Source organism: Budorcas taxicolor, unplaced genomic scaffold (genome assembly GCF_023091745.1).
Source record: "Budorcas taxicolor isolate Tak-1 unplaced genomic scaffold, Takin1.1 scaffold761, whole genome shotgun sequence".
NCBI lineage: Eukaryota > Metazoa > Chordata > Mammalia > Artiodactyla > Bovidae > Budorcas > Budorcas taxicolor.
Genome location: NW_026292735.1, coordinates 4596 through 26935, shown reverse-complemented (window position 1 = coordinate 26935; position 22340 = coordinate 4596). Strand labels below are relative to the sequence as shown.

General features: G+C 42.6%; 1 protein-coding gene across 1 annotated transcript; it reads right to left on the bottom strand.

Moving 5' to 3' along the window:
• Positions 1 to 2868: 2868 nt before the first annotated feature.
• Positions 2869 to 9489, bottom strand: LOC128071464 (rhomboid-related protein 4-like; the record flags this gene model as incomplete). Its single annotated transcript, XM_052664308.1, has 4 exons — positions 8998 to 9489; positions 6960 to 7092; positions 5948 to 5957; positions 2869 to 2987 (listed from the first exon to the last, which is right to left on the bottom strand). Coding segments are annotated over exons 1-4 (695 nt in total), but the record flags the coding sequence as incomplete, so codon positions are not given.
• Between the last annotated feature and the right edge of the window lie 12851 nt (positions 9490 to 22340).

Genomic DNA, 22340 nt, shown 5'->3' with positions numbered 1-22340 from the left:
TAATATAACCAGATTTTAAAAGAAACTGTTAACACTAAATCTCTTAGAAAAAAAAGAAGAAAACACAGTAGTCAGATAAAATTCTTTTCTGCTCTTGATGCACTTCCTGTTTAGCTTGAGGCTCTTGGTAAGTGGTCAGGGATGGCTCAGCTGTCCAGGACAAGGCCAGGCCTTCTCTCTTGCCACAAGCTTGGACTCCAGAGCTAGGGAAAACATTTATACACTCCTTTGTCCCTCAGAAAGTTCCAGTCCTAATGGGAGGGAAAGTTCTCTGCCTCCAAAGTTCTCATTCTCATCTCATAAAACCTAACCCAAGGGAATCACTGCTTTCGTTAAGCACTGCTCTCACTGAGCTCTGTTCAACTGCAAGCCCTCCTGGGAGACAAACAAACTAACTCACTCTTTTCCATAACTCATATAACTTTCCTTTATGGGAGCCTGTAAAGAGAGAAGGAAGGAAATGTATAAATGGACACCCAAGGGATGCAGAAGAAGAATCTGCTCAGGAGAGTCTTGGAATGTTGACTCACAGGCTGTGAAAACATGCTTCCATGAAATAAAACAGAGGGTGAGTATCAATTCTATATACATGTGTCATCCAACTTTAGTAGAAAAATGCAACCATGCCAGTAGATACAAAATAAAAGATGTCACTGTATAATATAAACAGAAAAACAATGCTTCAGAAAACGCTCACCCTGGCCAATAAATACATTTGTATATACACACATACCCAAGCACACCAAACAACCTGGCAACAATACATTATACCTACTAAAAAAGTGGGTTTAAAAAAAAAATTATGGCCCCTCCAATACACGTCAATTTGCATTAGAACTGACAAAAATGACATAATGAATTGGTATAACTTCTTGAAAAAACAGTTTAACCCACACTTGAAAAACAGGAATGTCTTACAGCAGCCATCTCTCCTCTCAGTGAGCTGCCACTACCCTCCCTGGCCCTGAGAAGACCACGCTTCCTCCTTAGCTCTCATCCATCAGGCCATTCTTTAAAACTTTTTACTTTGGATTGGAGTATAGCCAACTAACAATGTTGTGACAGTTTCAGGTGAACAGTAAGGGAGAAGGCCGTATATACATATATCCATTCTCCCCTAAACTCCCTTCCCATCCAGGCTGCCACAGAACATTGAGCAGAGTTCCCTGTGCTATACAGCAGGTCCTTGTTGGTAATCGGTTTTAAATAAGGAGTGTGTACGTGCCCATCTTGTTAAAGGAGCTTTCTCTCCAAAGCACAATTAACTTGGGTTTCATTGGATTTACCCATTTGTCATTTGCTTGTTTACACGAACTCCCAAGGTGTATTTTAACCCTATATTCATTTGGGTTTTATTTTCTACTAAGCTATTGGAAATAAATCTATCAATACATTAAAAAGCTTGGAAAGGAATGTTGCACTTTTGGGGAAAATGTGTTAACTTTTACACTTCATTGTCTCCTTTGCTCTAGATTAACCCTTTCTCTTGAATTCCAAAGGATTTTTAAGAATAATGTTTATAACTGAGCAATCGTTACTAGCAATTCTGATTTAGGTAGGTGAAGTCTAAATCTGTTAGCACACATATTCATATAGACAGCTAGAGCGGGCCTATTATTAATTAATAAGCCTTGCAAATTAATACTTATTCTAATGAAAAATAATAAATTGGCAGAAATCTGTCATCACAGCCCATTCTCATTGCCCCTCAAGACCTGCCAATCTAATGTTCTTCCACTGAAGATAATAAATGTCCCTGACCTTAGAGTAAATGCATTTAACTCTAGTTTAAGCAACTAATAGCTGCTTTAAAGCAGCACCTCCCCAAATTTTTGTTCTGTGTCCCACACTAAAAATACACTTGAGAAATGCAGCACACAGACACTTAAAACAAAAGTGCCTGGAAACAATACCCTTACCACACTCAGCACTTGTCTGTCTTTCTCTTTCCTTTCCCCTCTCCCTTCCTTCCTTCCTCTCTTCCTTCCTCTCTCTTTCAAACACTGCTTGGGTCTCACTACACTGATTTCAGAACCCTTTAAAGGATTAGAACCCACAAGAGCCAACCACTGCTTTAAAGCCCTGTTACCTGATGGGTGATGCTACTGTGACCCATGGTACCACAGCAGCCCAGCATGCACTCCTCCCCCAGCCGCCCTCCTTGGCTCTCTTCCACTTTCACTCCAGACCCCCTCCCACACTGTCCTTTGTACTCCTTTGCTTTTCATTCTACTTTCCCCACTTCTTTTTCATTCACCTGTCTGGCATTACACAGGAGACAAATCTCCCCACATGCAGAGGCATAAAACAACACTTGCTTTCTTCCACTTGCAGATTCTGTGGGTCAGGAATTCAGGAAGCACACGGGTGGCCGGTCTCGGCCCCACCATGTTGAGGCTGGGCTGACACACGGCTATATCTAACAGCCATTCACTCACGTGTTGTGTGCTGCTTCCTCACAGCACAGGGGAACCAGGGAATGTGGGCTCCACAGGCCAGTGTTGCTGCTCATAAGGCAAAGGACTCTTGCTTCACAAGTAACATGGCTCTTCTCCTGCCATCTACTGACTGCAATGAGCCACAAACCCACTCAATTCAGGGGCAGGAGCCCTGGATGCCATCTCTAAGTGAAGTTCTAAAAGAACACATGGGACAGGAGATGGTGTAACCATCATCATCCAAATTGTTATTCCTCAACCTCATTCCTAATTCCCAAGGCAAAAATCCAACAGACTGCTACGAAGCTAACTCCACAGAGGTGTCAACTGGCACTCAAACATAAGGTATGCCTTTTATGTTCCCTATCTCAGCACTACTGGAGAAGAAAGAACATGCGTGTTGCATTTTAGATGAATATGCCAGAAGCACCTTATCACAAAATGTAAGCAAGGAGAGAATTCAAAGTAGGATGGGAGTTCCCTGCATCTAAGTTCTTGTGGAACAGAACTTATAATCAGTCCCTTTAATAAGAAAGACAAGTGGCCACTCTCCTGACAAAGCATTAACAGTTCAGGGTAATTAGGAATTGTTAATCAGCGATTTCAATGGTTACATGTGTTCTTGCATACTTTACTGCTTCCCTTTCTCTCCCAGCCCTGGCTGCATGAAGCTACCATCTTTCCGTTCATACAAGTTAAGACACAGCCAAGTGTGATGCCAGAGAGGCAGCCTGAGAGCTGGGAGCAGTGATTCTCAAAGTGGGCTCCATGGACCATGGGAGGTCCCAGAGGCCCTTCCAGCAGTTCATGAAGTCAAAACTATTTTCATAAGAATACTGAGGCATTATTTGCCCTTTCCTATGTACTGGCATTTTCATTAATGATATAAAAGCAACAGGAGCTTCCCTGGTGCCTCAGGGGTAAAGAATCCGCCAATGAAGGAGACAGGGATCTGATCCCTGGGTGGGGAAGATCCCTGGTGAATGGAATGGCAACCCACTCCAGTATTCATGCTGGGAAATGCCATGGACAGATGAGGCTGGTAGGCTGCAGTCCAGGGGGTTGCAAACAGTCGGACAAGACTTAGCAACTAAACAACAACAACATAAAAGCAATGAGGGGTACAACCGCTGTGTCTTGGCTGCTTGAATCAAGTGACTCAAGCAATGACTCCAAAAAAATATCAGGAGTTGCTGTGTGTCTCACAGCCACAGATTCACACTCAAAGAGAAAAATGGAAGCTTTGCTTAAGAATATCCTTGATAAATAGTAAAATTTTAATTCCTTAAAAAGCATACATCTTTTTCATATGCTATGTAACGAAATGGGAAATAGGCAAAAAGCACTTCAACTCTATATCCAACTAAGGTGCTTATCTCCCAGTGAAGCACCAGTGTGGTTGGTTGAGCTGTGAGATGAACTGGCTACTGTTTTTATGAACTCTCCCTCATCAGACTTACTCAAAAGAAAAACTGACTGCCCGTGGTTAAATAAATGGAAAATGGCACGCATTTTCTTAAAAATAAACAATGCGAGCCTTTAAAAAAAACCCCACAAAAACCCAGTGGTATCTATTGTCAATAAAATTTGAGCTTTAAGGTGAAAATTAGAATTTTGGAATCTCCTCCTGCCTGTGCCACCTTAGAAGCAGGGTCACTTCTTCAGACACAACCACCGAGCGGGGTCCCAGGACACACAGGGAAAGGAAACAACCAAGTGAGGCACAGCTGTCACTGACACACGCCACACACGGGAACCGTGACAGGGACACTGTGCAGGGGCCTGCGGGGCTCCTGGGCACAAGGCCTCTGTGTCCCGTTTCTTTGACTATAGGAAACAGCCTTCATTCAGCCTCCAGGACCTTCCCTGAGTCCCAGTGGGCGGATTCAAGCAGCTGTTAATCAGGGAAGGGAGAGGATGCAAAGCCAGGGAGAAACAGTCAAGAGCAGCCTTGAGGCAAGGTCCCGTTTCTCCATCAGTGGATACACACAACCTCTCTGAGCTGCTCTGCAGATACTGACCCCTGCTCAAAGTGGGAGAGGTTAATGGTTAAGGATAGTGCGCTGCCCACAAGCCTGTAGACCCCAGACTGATTGGACCTGAAAGTTGATGATGCTGACTCCTACTTACCTCACCACCAATTCATCAGAAGAAATGGCCAGGACTGATCATTCCCTCTTCGAACATGTACTATAAAACTTCTATCTTCCCCAAGTGAGGACACAAGGTTTTGAGGACATTGAACCTGCTGTGTGTCCCCCTTTGACCGGCAAAGCAACAAAACTATCCTTTTCTACTTCACCCAAAACTGTCTCTGAAATTTGATTCAGCATTGGTGTACAGAGAAGCAGAGCTTTCAGCATCAAGAGCAAAAGGCCCAGCAAAGAAGAGTGGTTACTTCACCCTGCTGTGCAGGTCCATACCCCTCACAGGGCTGGCTGTTTGGAGTGGCTTCCCTCCATAAAACTCCCTAACTGGGGGAAATTACTAATTCTGCGGATTTCATAAAACACAGAGGGCCATAAATGTTTGCTTGGCAGATTTTTTTTTTTCCCTCCCAAAGGGCAGCTCATTAAGTCCATCAATAAAGCAGGCTTTGTTCTAAAGATTTACAATGTTTTCCCAATGAAAATTCTAATTGACAACCACCAGGAGAATAACACTGTGGAACACCAGAGCTCTGGTTTCTCCCATTCTTCCAAGATCCATCTCAGAGAAGCACTCCCTTCTTAGGTTTCCTGGACCAGCGCTCAGCTCTGTCTCTATTGGACACACACATAAGGAGATGCTTGGATATCATCAGTTTATCATTCAAAGTAGTCAAACCTTCAAAAACCAAAAGATTTAGTCTTTCAAACTTCAAAGGAAATTCCATTTGATTCCCAGGCTTAGAATATCAGGTCCCTCCATGCAGAATAAGCATATTACATAAAAATGCAACCATGCCTTTTCTATGTAAAAGGAACGGGGGTGGGGGGGCTGGTATTGCTAAAAAATAAAAATGCATGATGAGAGTCTTAAGCAATAGTTGCATGAGAATATTAAAGGCACAGCTATTCAGTGGATTCATTATAGAATAAAAGTTCAAGTACCAGAGGGAGTGATTTTCATATGAATGTTGGGTGTTGCCCTCACACACAAGAGTCTCTGGTCTATACAGAGAACCGAGTCACATCAAGCAAGTCAGGGAGCTGTGAGTGACAAGGTATAGAGAGGGCTGTTCAGATATGGGACACACATTACTGGACCCTTTTTCAAAGAAAACTTTGAAGATTTTGTTAGGCTTTCTTGGTGGAACTGTCACAAGATAACAATACAGTTGCAAATGAGTGGCGTTCAGCGGCCACACCACTGCCTTTTACAGACCAGCTGGCAAAGGCTGCCCTGACGGGATGGGAAATTAGCATTAAAGAAGGACTCAAGGTTACTGGCCTGACACGCAGCTCAAGGAGAACACTCTCCAAGAAAGTACACGACACCCAACATAGTCACAAAACCAAAAGCAAAACAAAAGAGCTCCTTACTGAAAAGAAAAGCAGCCAAAAAATATCCATACTCCTTTCTGAACCTTCCTGAATCTCTCCCTTCTCCAAACAGCTTCCAGGTCCCCAGAGTTTAAAAATAAATGTGCAAACCATGGGCTTCCAGTTGCATTACACAGATTAAGAGAAGTGCAGCTGGTGGAAGAGGTAGGGAAATAAAAAACAATTCATTCCTTTTTCTGAAGAGAAAGTAGAGAAAAGAATCAAAGTGGAAAAGCAACCCCCAACTCCATCCCCACTCCCCTGGGAACATTCAGACCAGGAATCAGAAGGCTGGAATCCTAACTAGCCTCGTATCTACCACCAGCTGTTCAATGAGTCTCCAAGCCTTCTGAATTTCCTTGTCCTCATCTTTAGAGGAAAAGTTAGAGATGTCAGGGATTCCCAAACTGTGTTCCCTGGAGCTCCAGGGTTCCAGAGGAGCTTCTGACACAGCCACAGTGACATGGAGGTCAATCAAAGGGAATGGGGTCCTGTGCTTCAATTCACCCCAAACAGTGCAGAGTTGATCCAGTTCATATATCAAGACTGTGGGTAAAATCTTCTGCTTATCATCAAATCACCAAGACAATTCACAACTAAAGTGGTTTAAAAGCATTAGTCCTCTAAAATATCTGTTGATTTTTTATCTTTAAAATTATATGGTTTCTAGCTGCCTCTCTGAATTATCATTATTAGAATTAACTAATTGACAGGCTGGTTAATATTAACCCCCTAAGCTGTGTATCAGGTTCTACTTAAAAGGTGAGAAAATGGAAACTCACATAAGACAAGTACATCAAAATCACACAGCTCAGTAGCTGACAAGATTCAAACACAGGAATATCTGACATAAAACCATTAACTGTATTCTGTCCTTAGAGTTAAAGAACAAACTTCACTCACTATAAAAGAGAACCGGTTACCTCATTATTACTACAATTCTTTCTCCATGGAACATCAGGTCCTTCATTTGCATTCTCTAAGAGTAAACACTCACCCTGGCGAGATGAAATGAATAGCCAAGAGTTCCACCCAACAAGCAAATCTGTTGGATACAGGAAAGCCCAAAACGTTGACAAAGCCTCCAGGGCAACAGTGGTTGTTCAGAACTTTCAAAGCAAACAAAACTCCTAAAAGAGAATAAAGAGCATTCAAATATCAGCAATCCAAATGCAGAGATGACCAACACTGCAAAAAAAAAAAAACTAACTGAAGTGAAAATGATTATCTGACTAGATCCAACTCTTGGCTTTGAAACATACTCTATTCCTTATAACGAGTCAACCCAAAATTTGACAGAAAGATAATCCTCAAGGTAACCATTCCTTCGATGTTTCTTCTTTTTTTTTTTTCTTTTCTTTGATCTTTTGGCTGCACTGAAAAGCATGTAGGACTTTAGTAATCTAACCAGGGATCACATCCTCAACCCCTACAATGGCATCCCGGAGCCTTAAGCACTGGACCACCAGGGAAATCTCCTTCAGTGTTTCTTAACAGAAGTTCATACTGACTTTGAGTATGCTGCTGCTACTGCTAAGTCGCTTCAGTCGTGTCCGACTCTGTGCAACCCCATAGATGGCAGCCTACCAGGCTCCCTCGTCCCTGGGATTCTCCAGGCAAGAACACTGGAGTGGGTTACCATTTCCTTCCCCAATGCATGAAAGTGAAAAGTGAAAGTGAAATCACTCACTCATGTCCGACTTCGCGACCCCATGGACTGCAGCCTGCCAGGCTCCTCTGCCCATGGGGTTTTCCATGCAAGAGTACTGGAGTGGGGTGCCATTGCCTTCTCCTTTGAGTATGCTACTAAATATATAACACATAAAATGGGAATAACACACTAGTAATGGTACTAAATGCGACTGAATTTAAAATCATTAATTGTATGCTGCTATGTGATTTTTAACTCAATTTGAAAAAACACCATTAATGTGTTTTTTTCTAACTCCTATGGAAAGATATATTGAAGGCAGGGCATTATTTCCTTTCTTCTCACACAATTAGATGTATGAAGATGTATCTTAGAGGAAAGGGGAAAGGACAGCAGGGAAAGGAGAGGGAAGGGTTTGTTTGCCTTCTGTTTCAGGACAATTTCCCTCCTACCCTTTACATTCTAATTTTTAGAAGATCTGTTTTAAGTCCGATGGCAATTCAGTCCTACAAGAAAAATTTAAGAAAAGAACTAGTGAGGGGCAACAGTGAGAGACAACGTAACACGTGGTTAAGTCATGGAAACTAGGTTCAGACCCCAGCTCCATCACTTACGAGGTGTATAACCATGACTGATTTCTCTGCGCCTTAGCTTCTTAGAAAATCAACACAAGGCCCCCTCCCTATGGACCTGTTACATTAATTAAATAGCATAAATTGTGCACAGAGCTCAATTTACCACTCCCCAAGTGGCGCAGCGGTAAAGGATCCAGCTGCCAAAGCAGGAGGTGCAAGAGACTCAGGTTCAATCCCTGCGTCGGAAGGATTCCTTGGGAGATAGAAATGGCAACCTGCTCCACTATTCTTGCCTGGGAAATCCCACAGACAGAGGAGGCTGGTGGGCTACAGTCCATGGGGTCTCAAAGAGTCAGACTTGACTGAGCGCACACACATGTATAGAGAATATCATGGTAAGGAGGTGCCATCATAGGGTGTGGTACCTTTATTTTAACGGTGTTATTGAGAGGCTGCTGATCTTTTTAGAGAACTCCCTATCACAAATACACCAGTGCATCTCTCTCTCTGGCCCCATCACAAGGAGCCAGGGCCTATTTCCAAAATTCTATTTCCTGCAAAATCACCTGTGGGCAGACCATAGTCTAAACTGTCGAAGAATGAATAATGCAGTGTAATGGGAAATAGCAAAATCGATGACTCTCCTGTGCTCCAATCAGCCTCTTCTCCAAAATCCAAGCCCCCGCAGTCCTTAGCCACTCAGATGTCAGTTCCCTCACCAGCTGGGACCCCCGCTTCATAAAACAAGAACAGCTGCACCTCCCTTACTGTCTTCAGGCAGGCGACCTTTAGAAATGTGTCTGCTTTACCTGAGAAACCGATAGCACAATTCCTTTTGAAGTCAGGCTCATTTAGAAATTCTGCCAGAGCAAATTCCAAGAACAGGTACACAACCCCAGTGAGGAGGGAGAACGTGACGATGATGTAGGCAAACCATCTACTCCCCAGTCTTCTCTCCAGATGAATTCCTTTCCACAGCATGGATGCCATATTGAAATACAAGTGCCAGTCATCCGCGTGGTGAATAGGGGAAAGCAGCAGGCGTTGCCAGTCCTTCTGCTGGTAACACTTCTCCACGCTGAGGCAGGAGCTAAGCAGCGGCTTCAGGGGATTCAAGAAGAACCAGATGTTGAGAGCCAACGTTGCCAGCGTGACAGGTGGAACGTTGTTGATCCCGACCTGGAAGATTTGAGAAAGGAGCAGAAGCAGCCCGATGTTAACTCCTCTTGATCTCCGATGCATGGTGAGATATCAAGCCGGAGATAGGAAGACGTGGTCAGGTTTGGGGCATACACAGGCAGCTGACTCTAAAACACAATAAAGAAAATGCACATGAAAATCCACCAATTAAGAATTAGGGCATCGACAAGACATGCTCACCCGAAGATGAGCTTATGTTACATATATCTCATCTCCCATTTAATGGAAACATTTATATTCCATGTTGTCCAGAGCAACTCCCAGGACACTGGCTGCCATCTCTCCTCATTGTACATCCTAAAGGAGAAATGTTATCCCAAATCCCAGTGGGCCAGTGAATGGCTGGGTATGCTTTTTCTGACAAACATGCCATAAAAATGTGACTTGCCTCCCGTATGAAAAAACTTATAACCTAACAAAAAGACAAAGATACTACACAAATATTTAATGATAGTACACAGCTACTTAGTGATTTCTTCTCAGAATGCTAATTTTAAAGAAATTTCGATGTTGATACTTTAGAGTCTGCCCCAAAGTTGTTCGACACTGGCAAGTCTTAAAATGCAAACATATATCATCTAGTCTGTTTTGCCAGATATTAACTGCTAGAATGCTTTATTTTCACAAAAATTTCCTCTTTTAAATGTTCCACTATGTGTCAAATCCTGGACTGAAACATAGTCACTGTCTTTAAGGAACTCATTTTCTACTAAGAAGTAAACCAACAGCAGCCACACAGTGTTTTAAGTGCAGGGACAGAGGAAGCTGCGACCCGAGGCCGCGACTCAGCCTGACGTGGTTATGGTCTTGAAGGGTAAACTGGATTCACCAGTGAGGAAAGGGTGCCCTGTTCACTGGTCTACTTCTCCATGCCCTGGGCTGACCTTGTGACCTACTTTGGTTGACAGAATGAAGAGCAGAGGACACTAGTTCTGAATCTAGGCTTCAAGGTGATTTGCAGACTTCTGCTCTCTTTTGGAACCCTCCTGTGTAACCATGCACACAAGTCCGGGCTAGCCTGCTGGAGGACGGAAGACACGTGCTCTAGTCACCTGATGGCCGCAGCCACTGACCAGCCCAGAAACAGACCTGTTGAATTGACCGAAAATGAATAAGTTAATCCAACTGGGGGCTTCCCTGGTAGCTTAGCTGGTAAAGAATCCACCTGCAATGCAGGAGACCCCAGTTTGATTCCTGGGTTGGGAAAATCTCCTGGAGAAGGGCTATCCACACCAGTATTCTTGGGCTTCCCTGGTGGCTCAGATGATAAAGAATCCACCTGCAACGTGGAGACCTGGGTTCAGTCTCTGGGTTGGGACGATCTCCTGGAGGAGGGCATGGCAACCCACTCCAGTCTTCTTGCCTGGAGAATCCCCATGGACAGAGGAGCCTTGCAGGCTACAGTCCATAGGGTCGCAAAGAGTCGGACATGACTGAGCTACTAAAACACAAATCCAGCTGAGCCCAGACTAATTTGATGACTCACAAAACAGTGAGCTAAACAAATGATAGCTTTTATCCATAATAAGATATTTCAAGGGTTTTTTTTTTTGTTTATTTTTGGCTGTGCTTGGTCTTTGCTGTGCAGGCTTTTCTCTAGTTGTGGTGAGCAGGGTCTACTCTCTACCTTCAGTGCCCACTACTCAGTGTGGTGGCTTCCCTTATTGCGGAGCACAGGCTCTAGTGTGTGCGGGCTTCAGGAGACACAGCTCCCAGGCTCCAGAGAGCAGGCTCAGTAATCGCAGTGCTCGGGCCTAGCTGCTCTGTGGCATGTGTGATCCTCCTGGACCACGGATCAAATCCATGTCTCCTGGATTGACAGGTGGATTCTTTACCACAGAACCACCAGGGAAGCCCACTAAGTATTTTAAATTAATTTCACTAAGTTTTGGAGTTGTTTGTTACACAGCAATGACTAAACAATACCAAAGGACTTTGCTTTGGAAAGAGTCTGGGTTATACTTTTGGGAGGAAGCTAGTAAAGAAAAGGGGCACAGATTAAAGGTGCAAGAGATAAACAAAAGGAATCAAGTCCTGAGAGGAACAGCCTTGTCCACCACAACAAATAAGAAGACAAATGTCAGGTATAGATATGGGTAAACAGGCAGATTAGGGGAAAGGATGCTGAAAAAGTTCTCATCTAGTGGTTTTCTGATTTGCCTGATTTCCCTTTTTCTGAGCTTTCTTGTCTTCCAATCAAATACATACCTCACTCTGATATGCTAAAGATTTCATTCAGATAGCACACTGGAAAGTGCATAGCTTTGGATTTAAAAAACGGCTAGATTCTCCTATTTACTAGACCTGGGACACTGGGCAAACTACTTAAACTTCAATTAGTTCACTTTAAATTAGTAATAATACCTCCTTCCCAGGATCACTGTAACACGTCTAGAACAAAGTAGGTGCTGAATGGTAGCTACTTTTTCACTGGGGTTTCCCAGGTAGCTCAAGGGTAAAGAATCCAGTTGCCAACGTAGGAGATGTGGATTTGATCCCTAGGTCAGGAAGATCCCCTGGAGAGGGAAATGGCAATCCACTGAAGTATTGTTTCCTAGAGAATTCCATGGACAGAGGAGGCTGGTTGCTGAAGAGTTAGACACGACTGAGCAACTAAATAACAACAACTTTTCATTACAATAAAGTAATCTCACTTAAGAGAAAAAGCTTTCGCAAATGACAGCATTCTAATAAGACTCAAATGTACTTCCCAACCCACCCCCCATATGGATTCTTATTAACATCACACCCAAAAGAAAAAATTATACATATATGTGCGTGTCATATGTGTATCCCTATTATTAACACCCAAATTTCTTTACTGCCAGGGCTTATCATTATAGCTTTGTAGCAATCTCATAAACTAGAGAATTTAATAAAATTTCAACTGAAAAGCTCCCAGATAATTTTGGAGAAACAGTCTATATTTTTCCCATTGACCTTCATGTTGATTTTCAAATCTCCAACTATTGTGACAAGTTTGCAATTCCCCTAAATAGTTATATATATATATCGAACATCATTACTTGTAATGGGAGTAATGGAAAAATATGGCCATGGTCATTAAGTAACCGGCTTAAAAGAAATCACAAAATAAACCCTTCAGTATTAGTACAGTGTCCTATGATACCAGGCATATGCTCAGCAGAAAACCAAAAGTAATTATGTCTTTGCTTAAGAAGAGCAAAGACATAAAAGAAAAGCAAATTCCTCTCAACTGGAATCACTAGAGATGAAGAGTACAAACAAAAAGATAGCGGCATTCCCCCAAGCCTCTCTTACGCTGTGCACCCAGGCTCACGTTCTACTTGCTTGACTTCTGCTCAGACCCAAAAGCCCCTTCTTCTTCTCTTCGCTTCTCACCTGTCTCCCCACTGATGGCTGCTCCTGCTCCCGTGGGCTGCTGGGCTCTCCTGTAGGTCTCCTGACTCCTTCCAACCCCCCTTTCTTCGCTTTTCAGTTTCCCTCCATCCTTACACTCTATTTTACGTATATTCATGGAATTCCACTCTCATGGTTTCTATAATTCTTTTTATCAGGATGGTTCCCAACTTTATATTTTACAGCCTTTATTTCTCAGATTTCAGAGACATAACCTTCTAGGAAGAATAAAATCTGTCCAATATCTTGCTCTCACAGAATGACTATTCAGCCATACCTTCAATCACTAATTTATTTAATAACAAGTAAAAAGCAGAGACATCACTTTGTCTACAAAGGTCCAACTAGTCAAAGCTGTGGTTTTTCCAGTAGTCATGTACGGATGTGAGAGTTGGACTATAAAGAAAGCTGAGCCCCCAAGAATTGATGCTTTTGAACTGTGGTGTTAGAGAAGACTCTTGAGAGGTCCTTGGACTGCAAGGAGATCCAACCAGTCCATCCTAAAGGAAATCAGTCCTGAATATTCACTGGAAGGATTGATGCTGAAGCTGAAACTCCAATACTCTGGCCATCTGATGCGAAGAATGGGCTCATTGGAAAAGACCCTGATGCTGGGAAAGATTGAAGGCAGGAGGAGAAGGGGACAACAGAGGATGAGATGGTTGGAAAGCATCACCGACTTGATGGACATGAGTTTGAGTAAACTCTGGGAGTTGGTGATGGACAGGGAGGCCTGGCGTGCTACAGTACATGAGGTTGCGAAGCATCGGACCCAACTGAGCGACTGAACTGAAGCTGTGGGAGACAGCACAGAAGTGAGATTGATGAGCTGGAAACTGGAGCAATGTGCTTGGTTTTGAAAGGGACTTGTTTATTCTAATCTGTACCCAGACCATAACCAGTTATACCAGCTCAAGGAAGAGCAGGTTGGGCCCTTGCTCCAACCCTGCCCTCACATTATAAACACTTCCTTCCCCTCACACTCAGCATGTTCCAACCTGAACACTGGAAGGTCCCTTCCAAGTCTGGCCCTCCTGCCACGTTCCAGATCTCAGGACACAGGATCCCCACCTACCTAGCTATTCATGTTGGAGATGCTGATAACATCCTCAACACATACTTTCTCCTCTTCATCCCCAAATCCCAACCACCACACTTTAATTCTTCCAAACTACTTTTTATCAATCTCCCTCTTTCTACCCCTAGATCCACTACATTAACCTAAACCACCATCATAGCTTGCCTGGATTACAACAAATTCTGCTTCTCCTTCTTATATCCACCAACCACTTTCCACCACTGCTCAGAGTAATCTTTATAAAACTGAAGTTGGAATACCCTGCAGTAAGCCATCGAAGGCTTATTGTTAAAGGCTGGATGAAGTCCAAACTCTTGACTACAATTACATGCTCATGATAACCAGTGCCCTGCCGGCCCCTCTGGGCTCATCACACACTGCTGCTGCTGCTGCGTCACTTCAGTCGTGTCCAGCTCTGTGCGACTCCACAGACGGAAGCCCACCAGGCCCTCCCGTCCCTGGGATTCTCCAGGCAAGAGCACTGAAGTGGGTTGCCATTTCCTTCTCCAATGCATCTCACACTAGTCTCTGCCTTATCCGCTATGATCCAGCCACTCAGGTGCTTCCACCCAAGGAACTTCACGGTCACAGCATAAATGCTGAGGGCAGAGTTATCTGTTTTAGCCACCACTGAATACCCAGAGCCTAGCATAGTGACTCATATAGTCATATAAGTTGTAAGTGTTTGTCCAATGAATCAAAATATTTAGCATGTTAAATACATCTCTACCTTATACAATAAATGAGACTGACTGACAAGGTCTGAATACCTATGATACATTCATCCCTAAGTATTTTTCTTATAATTGCAGCAGCCTTCCTCACAGCACTATACATATTATTCCACTTAATACTTTCAGTTCCTGAATAGTGTTTGTAACGTTTACCTCAACTTTACAGGAATAAACTTCTGCTCCATTTAAAATGTATTAGTAAGTTGCTTTGCCAGAACTATTTGATAAAATAATGGCATTTTAATTATGTAGTAATACACACCAGACAGCGCTACATCAAGGCTGTGACAGAGAGAAATGGAAGACCTCTTAAAATATTGATAGGAAAATTAGCCGCATTTACTTTCAATGAGAAATTAAAAATTAAACAGGTACGTAATAAGAAAAACTGAGTGGTTAGAACAAACAAAAGAAACTGAATTTATAATCTGGGAACCCAACGTGTCTCACAGGGGAAAGAAAGGAGTTTTATGAAAAGGGAAAAGAAACTAAGTACAGTGATTCTCAATTCTACTTACAAAAGCAAGAAATATTTCATCATCACCATTTACCATGGTGACACTGTATCTCAAATTTCAGTTTAAATGTTCAAGAACTCAGGCTATTAAACTGCAAACATATATACCAGTTACAAATTATATTCCCGATTTGGCATCTGATAGTAACCAAATTAATACCACAAGAAAGAAATTACAGTCCTAATAGGAGTAACCGAACACTATTCTGAAAACAGCCTTCTATGTCATTAGAAGTGCAACAGATCTTAAAATTATTCACTGAGACCTTTTAAAATTGTGTGAGATTTTTCTTTAAGAATCAATAAAAGGATTATCAATACATATTTGAGGTAGAATAATGATATGTCATTATTACTATTTTCACGCCTTTGGAAAATTTCATTTAGGTTCCATACATATTTAAGCATATCCTCTAAAAAAAAAAATCATAGAGAAGAATGTATGTTTGTCCAAGTCACTTCGCAAGTATTTATCAGAGGCCCGCTATCACTCAGGTTGAATATTTTGCTAATGCCTGACTTTCCAGATGCTTAAGCATTGATTTTTAAAAATTGAGCTATAATTCACACACCATAAATTTTACTCTTATACTACACATCTCAGTGGGCTGTGTATATTCACAAGGTTTTACAATCACCACCACCATCTAATTCCAGAATATTTTTGTTCCATTCAAATGAAACTCTCTCCACTTACCTCCTCAACCCTCCACCTACCCAGTACCTGGCAACCACTAATCTACTTTTCACCTCTATGAATCTGCCTATTCTGAACATTTCATACAAACAGAATCATACAGCATGTGGCCTTTCGTGTCTGGCTTCTTTCACTTAGCACACTACTTTCAAGGTGCATCTACACTGTATCAAGTATCAGTACTTAAGAGTTCCTTTTCATGATCCAGCAATATTTTATTATATAGATAAACCACACGGTTTTATCCATTTATGATGGACATTTGGGTTACTCCCACTTTTTTGGCTATAAAGAATGCTGCTGCTATGAACATTCACGTACAATTTCTTTGTAGAAACATATCTTTCCAGTTCTCTTGGACATATATCTAGGAAGAGAATTGCTGAGTTAACTCTGGGGCTTCCCAGGTAGCGTTGCTGCTGCTGCTGCTAAGTCGCCCCAGTCGTGTCCGACTCTGTGCGACACCATAGATGGCAGCCCACCAGGCTCCCGCGTCCCTGGGACTCTCCAGGCAAGAACACTGGAGTGGGTTGCCATTTCCTTCCCCAATGCATGAAAGTGAAAAGTGAAAGTGAAGTCGCTCAGTCATGTCCCACTCTTAGCGACCCCATGGACTGCAGCCTACCAGGCTCCTCCATCCATGGGAGTTTCCAGGCAAGAGTACTGGAGTGCAGTGCCATTGCCTTCTCCCCAGGTGGCGCTAGTGGTAAAGAATCTGCCTGCTGTTGCAGCAGACTTAAGAGATGTGGGTTCGATCCCTGGGTTGGGAAGATTCCCTGGAGGAGGGTATGGCAACCCACTCCAGGATTCTTGTCTGTCTGAAAAATCCCATGGACAGAGGATTCTGGTGGTCTAACAGTCCACAGGATCTCACAGAGTCAGACACGACTGAAGTGACCTAGCACCGTAACTCTATGCTTAACTTTTGAGGAACTACTAGACTGTTTTCCAAATTTTTGTGCCATTTTTCATTCCCCTTCAGTGTAAGGAGCTCCAATTTCTCCACACTCATACATACTCAACAGCACTTGTTTTTATCCATCCTTTTTATTACAGCCATCCTAAGTGGGTGCGACTTGCTTTTCTCTAGTGACTAATGACGTTGAGCACATGCTTAAATTTCTATTGCTTAAAATACAGATATGCATGTTCGCTGGTACACGTAACCATACAGATGAACGTGTCCCTATCCTCAGCCTCCCTCCCACACCCCCTTCAAGGAACAGTTTAACAAACGCTTCAGAAAAAAAAAAAAAAGAAATATGATGAAAAAAAGATGGAACCACAAAGTCATTCTGGTTAAACTGCCAGAATTTTAGCACTACCATCCATGTCTTCCCCTGTGATGATATGTACTAAAAGTGAATGAGAATGTACTTCAGTAGCAGGGGCCAGGCTGGGGCCAAGGCATTCAACTCTACACACTGTAAAATCTTGTTTTGAAAGATGCAGAGGGTCAGTGTGATTTATCGATTCAAATAAAGCAAAAAAACTATGGGAATAGCAGATTGGATATGCTGAACATAAAAATGTCCTCCACTTTTGAAATTACAAGAGCTGAACAACAAATCAGAGCATCATAAATACCACATTGACTTGGATATTCGCCCAAGTGAATTCACAAAACAATTAGATGCATCTTTTCTCTCTCTCACTACCAGCATAGCCGATTTTCTCTAAGAATGAAATGAAATGGATCATTTCTTCTCATCGCCATCATTGCTACCAACTCTCAGCAACCTTTTCATTCATGGCTTTTCTAATCCAAACGTAAGAGACTGTCTTTACCACCTGTTAATATAGGGCCAATAGATGAGAATGCTTTGTTCCAAGACAATAATACAATCTGTTGTTCTTCCTGTAATACATCTTAGCATAATTTTATTTTTCCTAAAGGTATTAGCTCCAAGAAAGCCCTATTAAAAAGTGCAGATTTTCAAGATATTTTTGAAAGTAAAAAAATGCTTCAGTATAATATGTATTTGCATTTAGTGGAAAATAAGAATTTATGAACCAAACACTTATGAAGTAATTTGTTCCCCGTTTCAAATATATGAATGCATTTCAAAAAGCTTACATAGCTTAAAAAGTGATACAGTTGTTAAATACAATATACATAGTTATATCAATAACATAGGAAGTATACTTTTCAAACTTAGTACTTAAAACATTAAACGTAATAGCAGATGGCCTGGCTTCACACCACTGCATGGTGTTCAATTGACCAGAATGCATCATCTACCTGAGTTGATGAGTCAACGGGGAGCTCCAGGGGTCCAGTGTGGAAGCTGCGACAGAGCACCATCAACATTTTATGACATAAACAACAGATTTTTTTCTGACGATCAAAATCTGTTACATGACCTCATGAGCTACGTTAATGATAAAAATCAAAGAAAATCAGAGTAGGATTCTGTTTTCTTACTTCACATTAGAGGCAGAGAGATACAAAGAAATGACAATCGAATGAAAACCGACTTCATGAATAAACAATGAAAACTGGAATCAAATTATAGGAAGAAGGTAATTGGAATCTAGTCTTCATGAATACTGTGACACTCAGTAATTACACTCCAGTGTCTATTCATGGAAATATCTACAGCTTGGATTCTGGTCCAGAAGAAACTGGGAATTGTGAGCACTTTCCCTCTTTGAAGACTGCTGACATCTCCATGTACACAATGATTCTCCAATCTCATACACTTCATCTTCATAACTATGTAAGAAACTCTTACCCAGGTAGAGACAACCATTAAACTCTCTCAGATACCAAAGGGCTAAATCTTTCTGATTTTCAGCTACCAGACCTAGCTTAAAGACACAAGACCTAGTTTTTAACACATGAGAGCTCCTCTTTCCTTCTCCCCCTTATATACCATCTCTCCAAGTGAAAACAAATACAAAATTTCCCATACCTTACTGGAACTAGGTCCAACTGTCCTTTACAAGGCCGTCTTAAGTACTAATACCAATTCCGTCCATGTGGAAGGCAAAATAGATGACCTCTTGGGAGTTAGGATTTAAGACCACTAAAATGAGATAGAAGTTAAGAATGTTCCAGACAAGTAAGCAGCCATTAATAAGGTCATATGTGTGATGACAGACCCAACCAAAGGTCAGACCCTTATCACCTGATGCTCCTCCCCCAATCTGACTTAAATTATGCCTGACTCGATTTGCTTAAAATCCAATGTCATCATGTTATTCCCTGCCCCCAATCCGCCCTGTTTTCTTACCTAGATCAGCTTTCTCTGCGTCATCACTGTAATAAGACTGAACAGTATCATAGTTAACAGAGTAGACTCTGAAGCTTAATGGCTTGGGTTCAAATTCTGGCTCAACTGTTTGGAATTGTATGATCTTGCTGTCATTTGTATGAACTTGTTAAGTTGTGTCCAACTTCTTGTGGACTGTAGCCTGCCAGGCTCTGTCCATGGGGTTTCCCAGGCAAGAATATTGGAGGGGGTTGCTGTTTCCTTCTCCAAGGGATCTTCTCGACCCAGGGATGGAACCCACGTCTCCTGCATTGGCACACGGATTCTCCACCACTGAGTCACCAGGGAACCCCTTATAAAACAGATACTAAAGAATAATAAGACCTGTCTCATAGAGTAGTTGATGAGTGAATATACGTAAAACACATAGGACAAGGCCTGAAATATACTAAGGAGTTTGTAAGTATTAGCTGATATAACCATCAGATCAACTTCAAGCATTTTAGCCTATACATCAGTCCTATAATATTTGTATACTGTTCTCAATAATGGAGTCTCTGGTGGCTCAGAGGTTAAAGCATCTGCCTGGAATGTGGGAGACCCAGGTTCGATCACTGGGTCGGGAAGAACCCCTGGAGAAGGAAAACGGCAACCCACTCCAGTACTCTTGCCTGGAGAATCCCATGGAGGGAGGAGTCTGGTAGGCTACAGTCCATGGGGTCGCAAAGAGTCAGACACGACTTGAGTTCTCAATAATAACTAATATTTATGCAGCTATTTGTAGTTTACAAAATAGTTAAGTATACTTGCTTCATTTCACTTAATTCTCACAATCTGGGGAAGACAAAGTTAGTTCCATGTTATCTACCAGCTGGTCTACCCAGCACTGGACAAAAAAAAAGTCACTTTACTGTCTTGGTAGTCATTCTGAAGCCTGCTCTGGACAGCTGCCCAGATGAGAAGGAGCTCAATGAAGCTTCTGCCCTGGAGACTTTCTGGGGATGTTAAATTCCTCTGTCCAAGGTGCTAAATAATTATGGCCATCTCCACAGATGGGCAGTCCTATGGGGCTCTCTCACCACCAGAGGTCACCAAAGTGAATTTTACATACATTCCATAGCTTTTAAGTCTGAGTCTTCAGAACATAACTGCCCAATTTAATGGAAATCCTTTCAGCAGTTTTGGTGAGAAAGCTTCAGAGAGAGAAATTCCATTTCTTTCTCATTTAAAGAGACCAAGATGACAATGCTCTTAAACTGGACTGCTGCTGCTGCTGCTAAGTTGCTTCAGTCATGTCCGACTCTGTGCGACCCCATAGACAGCAGCCCATGAGGCTCCCCCGTCCCTGGGATTCTCCAGGCAAGAACACTGGAGTGGGTTGCCATTGCCTTCTCCAATGCATGACAGTGAAAAGTGAAAGTGAAGTCGCTCAGTCATGTCCGACTAGAACTCAAAATCAGCTCATCACACCAGACAGTGCTTGTTTATCTGGCAAGCCCTTCAACCTTCTGCCTCTCACAAATGCAACCCTTGCCGCTACTGTCTATGCTTTTGAGAGACCGCCACGGTCCTATCCATCACTCAGAAAGTAAATGTCCACATTTCCGCAGGTTTCCCAGGTAGTACTAGTGGCAAAGAATCCATCTGCCAATGCAGGAGATGCAGGAGACCTGGGTTCAATCCCTGGCTTGGGAAAATCCCCTGGAGAAGGAAATGGCAACCCACCGCAGTATTCTTGCCTGGGAAATCCCATGGACAGAGGAGCCTGGAGGGCAACAGTCCATGGGGTTGCAAAGAGTCGGACACGACTGAGCACTTGTCAGCAGCATATTTCCACAGCACGTAAGAAATTCCTGGAATGAGAATGACTATACGGGGTTCAATAAAAATCTTTTGGAATTTTAGGGATCTAGAGGCAGACCAGGAAACAGCTCAAACTTCTGATGCACAGTCCATCTTTTTTTAACTCAATAGAAACCCTGAAACAAGATGTCAGCTACTTTGCTTTCACATAACTGTTTCTTGGTGGTAAATTCAAGTTTAAGAGAATTCTTGTAGGTTCTAAAAAAAAAAAAAAAAAGACTAAAACAATGTTTCATTTTTAGCTCAATCTCTCCTTATATAGCATAAAATTCAATGAGAACTATTTTAGGTAGTAATAAGTGAGAAAAGGGTGAAAGTTTAAATATTTCCATTTAGTCAAGGGTTTGCTTGTATGAAAAATAAGATCTCACCAAAGAGCTAAGGTAGGGCCCCAGTTTAAGGTGGATATTGCTCGTGGCAATAATGAGACCCACTGAAATGGATGCATCGTGAAGTGAGCTATCACTGTGGGTGCCGGGCTTTATCTCACCAGGAACTCTGGGAGCTGGTACAGATAATACCTCAGTGTTAATGCCAAGGGCTAGAACTCTGCCTAACTCCCTGTCACTGGTGGCTTGTCAGAGCAGGAAAGGTGGGTGTTAGGGGCCACAGAAAACACTCGGGTAAAGAACCGCAGGTACTGAAGGCTGGAAGTCTGTCAGAGGACACCAAGGGCACAGGGATGTGAGACACACTCCCTGCCACTCCTCCCAACCCGTTCAATTCTGCCCCAACCTTCAAAGCGCCTCTCCTGAGTTGCATCCTTAACGTCAGATTCCTCAGCCATCTCAGCATTCACAAAATCTCCCACAACGCCTTCCATGTGTATGATCCACCTGTGCCAACAGGATGTCACCAGAGGCTTTTTATCATCTCCACCACACTGTGTTTTCAGGATACCTCGGGGCTTGAGAGCACATATTCTGGAGTCTAAACTAGTCCCAGTGCCTGGCTTTAGCCTTAAGAGCTGTGTGAAGTTGTGCAAGTCACTTAACCTAAGCCCCTGTTTCCTGCCATGAAAATGGAATAATAATAATAATAGCTAAACCTGATCCTGTCCAAGTCTCTTGGACAGCAGGGAGATCAAACCAGTCGATCTTAAAGGAAATTAATCCTAAATATTCATTGGAAGGACTGATGCTGAGGCTGAAGCTCCAGTATTTTGGTCACCTGATGCAAAGAGCTGACTCATTAGAAAAGACCCTGATGCTGGGAAAAGATTGAAGGCAGGAGGAAAAGAGGGTTGTCAGAGGATGAGATGGCTGGATGGTACTACTGATGCAATGGACATGAACTTGGGCAAACCTCGGGAGATGGTGAGGAATAGGGAGGCCTGGCGTGCTGTGGTCCATGGGGTTGCAAAGAGTTGGACACAACTGGGTGACTGAACAACAAACTTGATCCTGGAATTCCTGCAAGGATTCAGTGACCTAAAACACCAAGTGTTCATTCTAAGGAATGATGTCA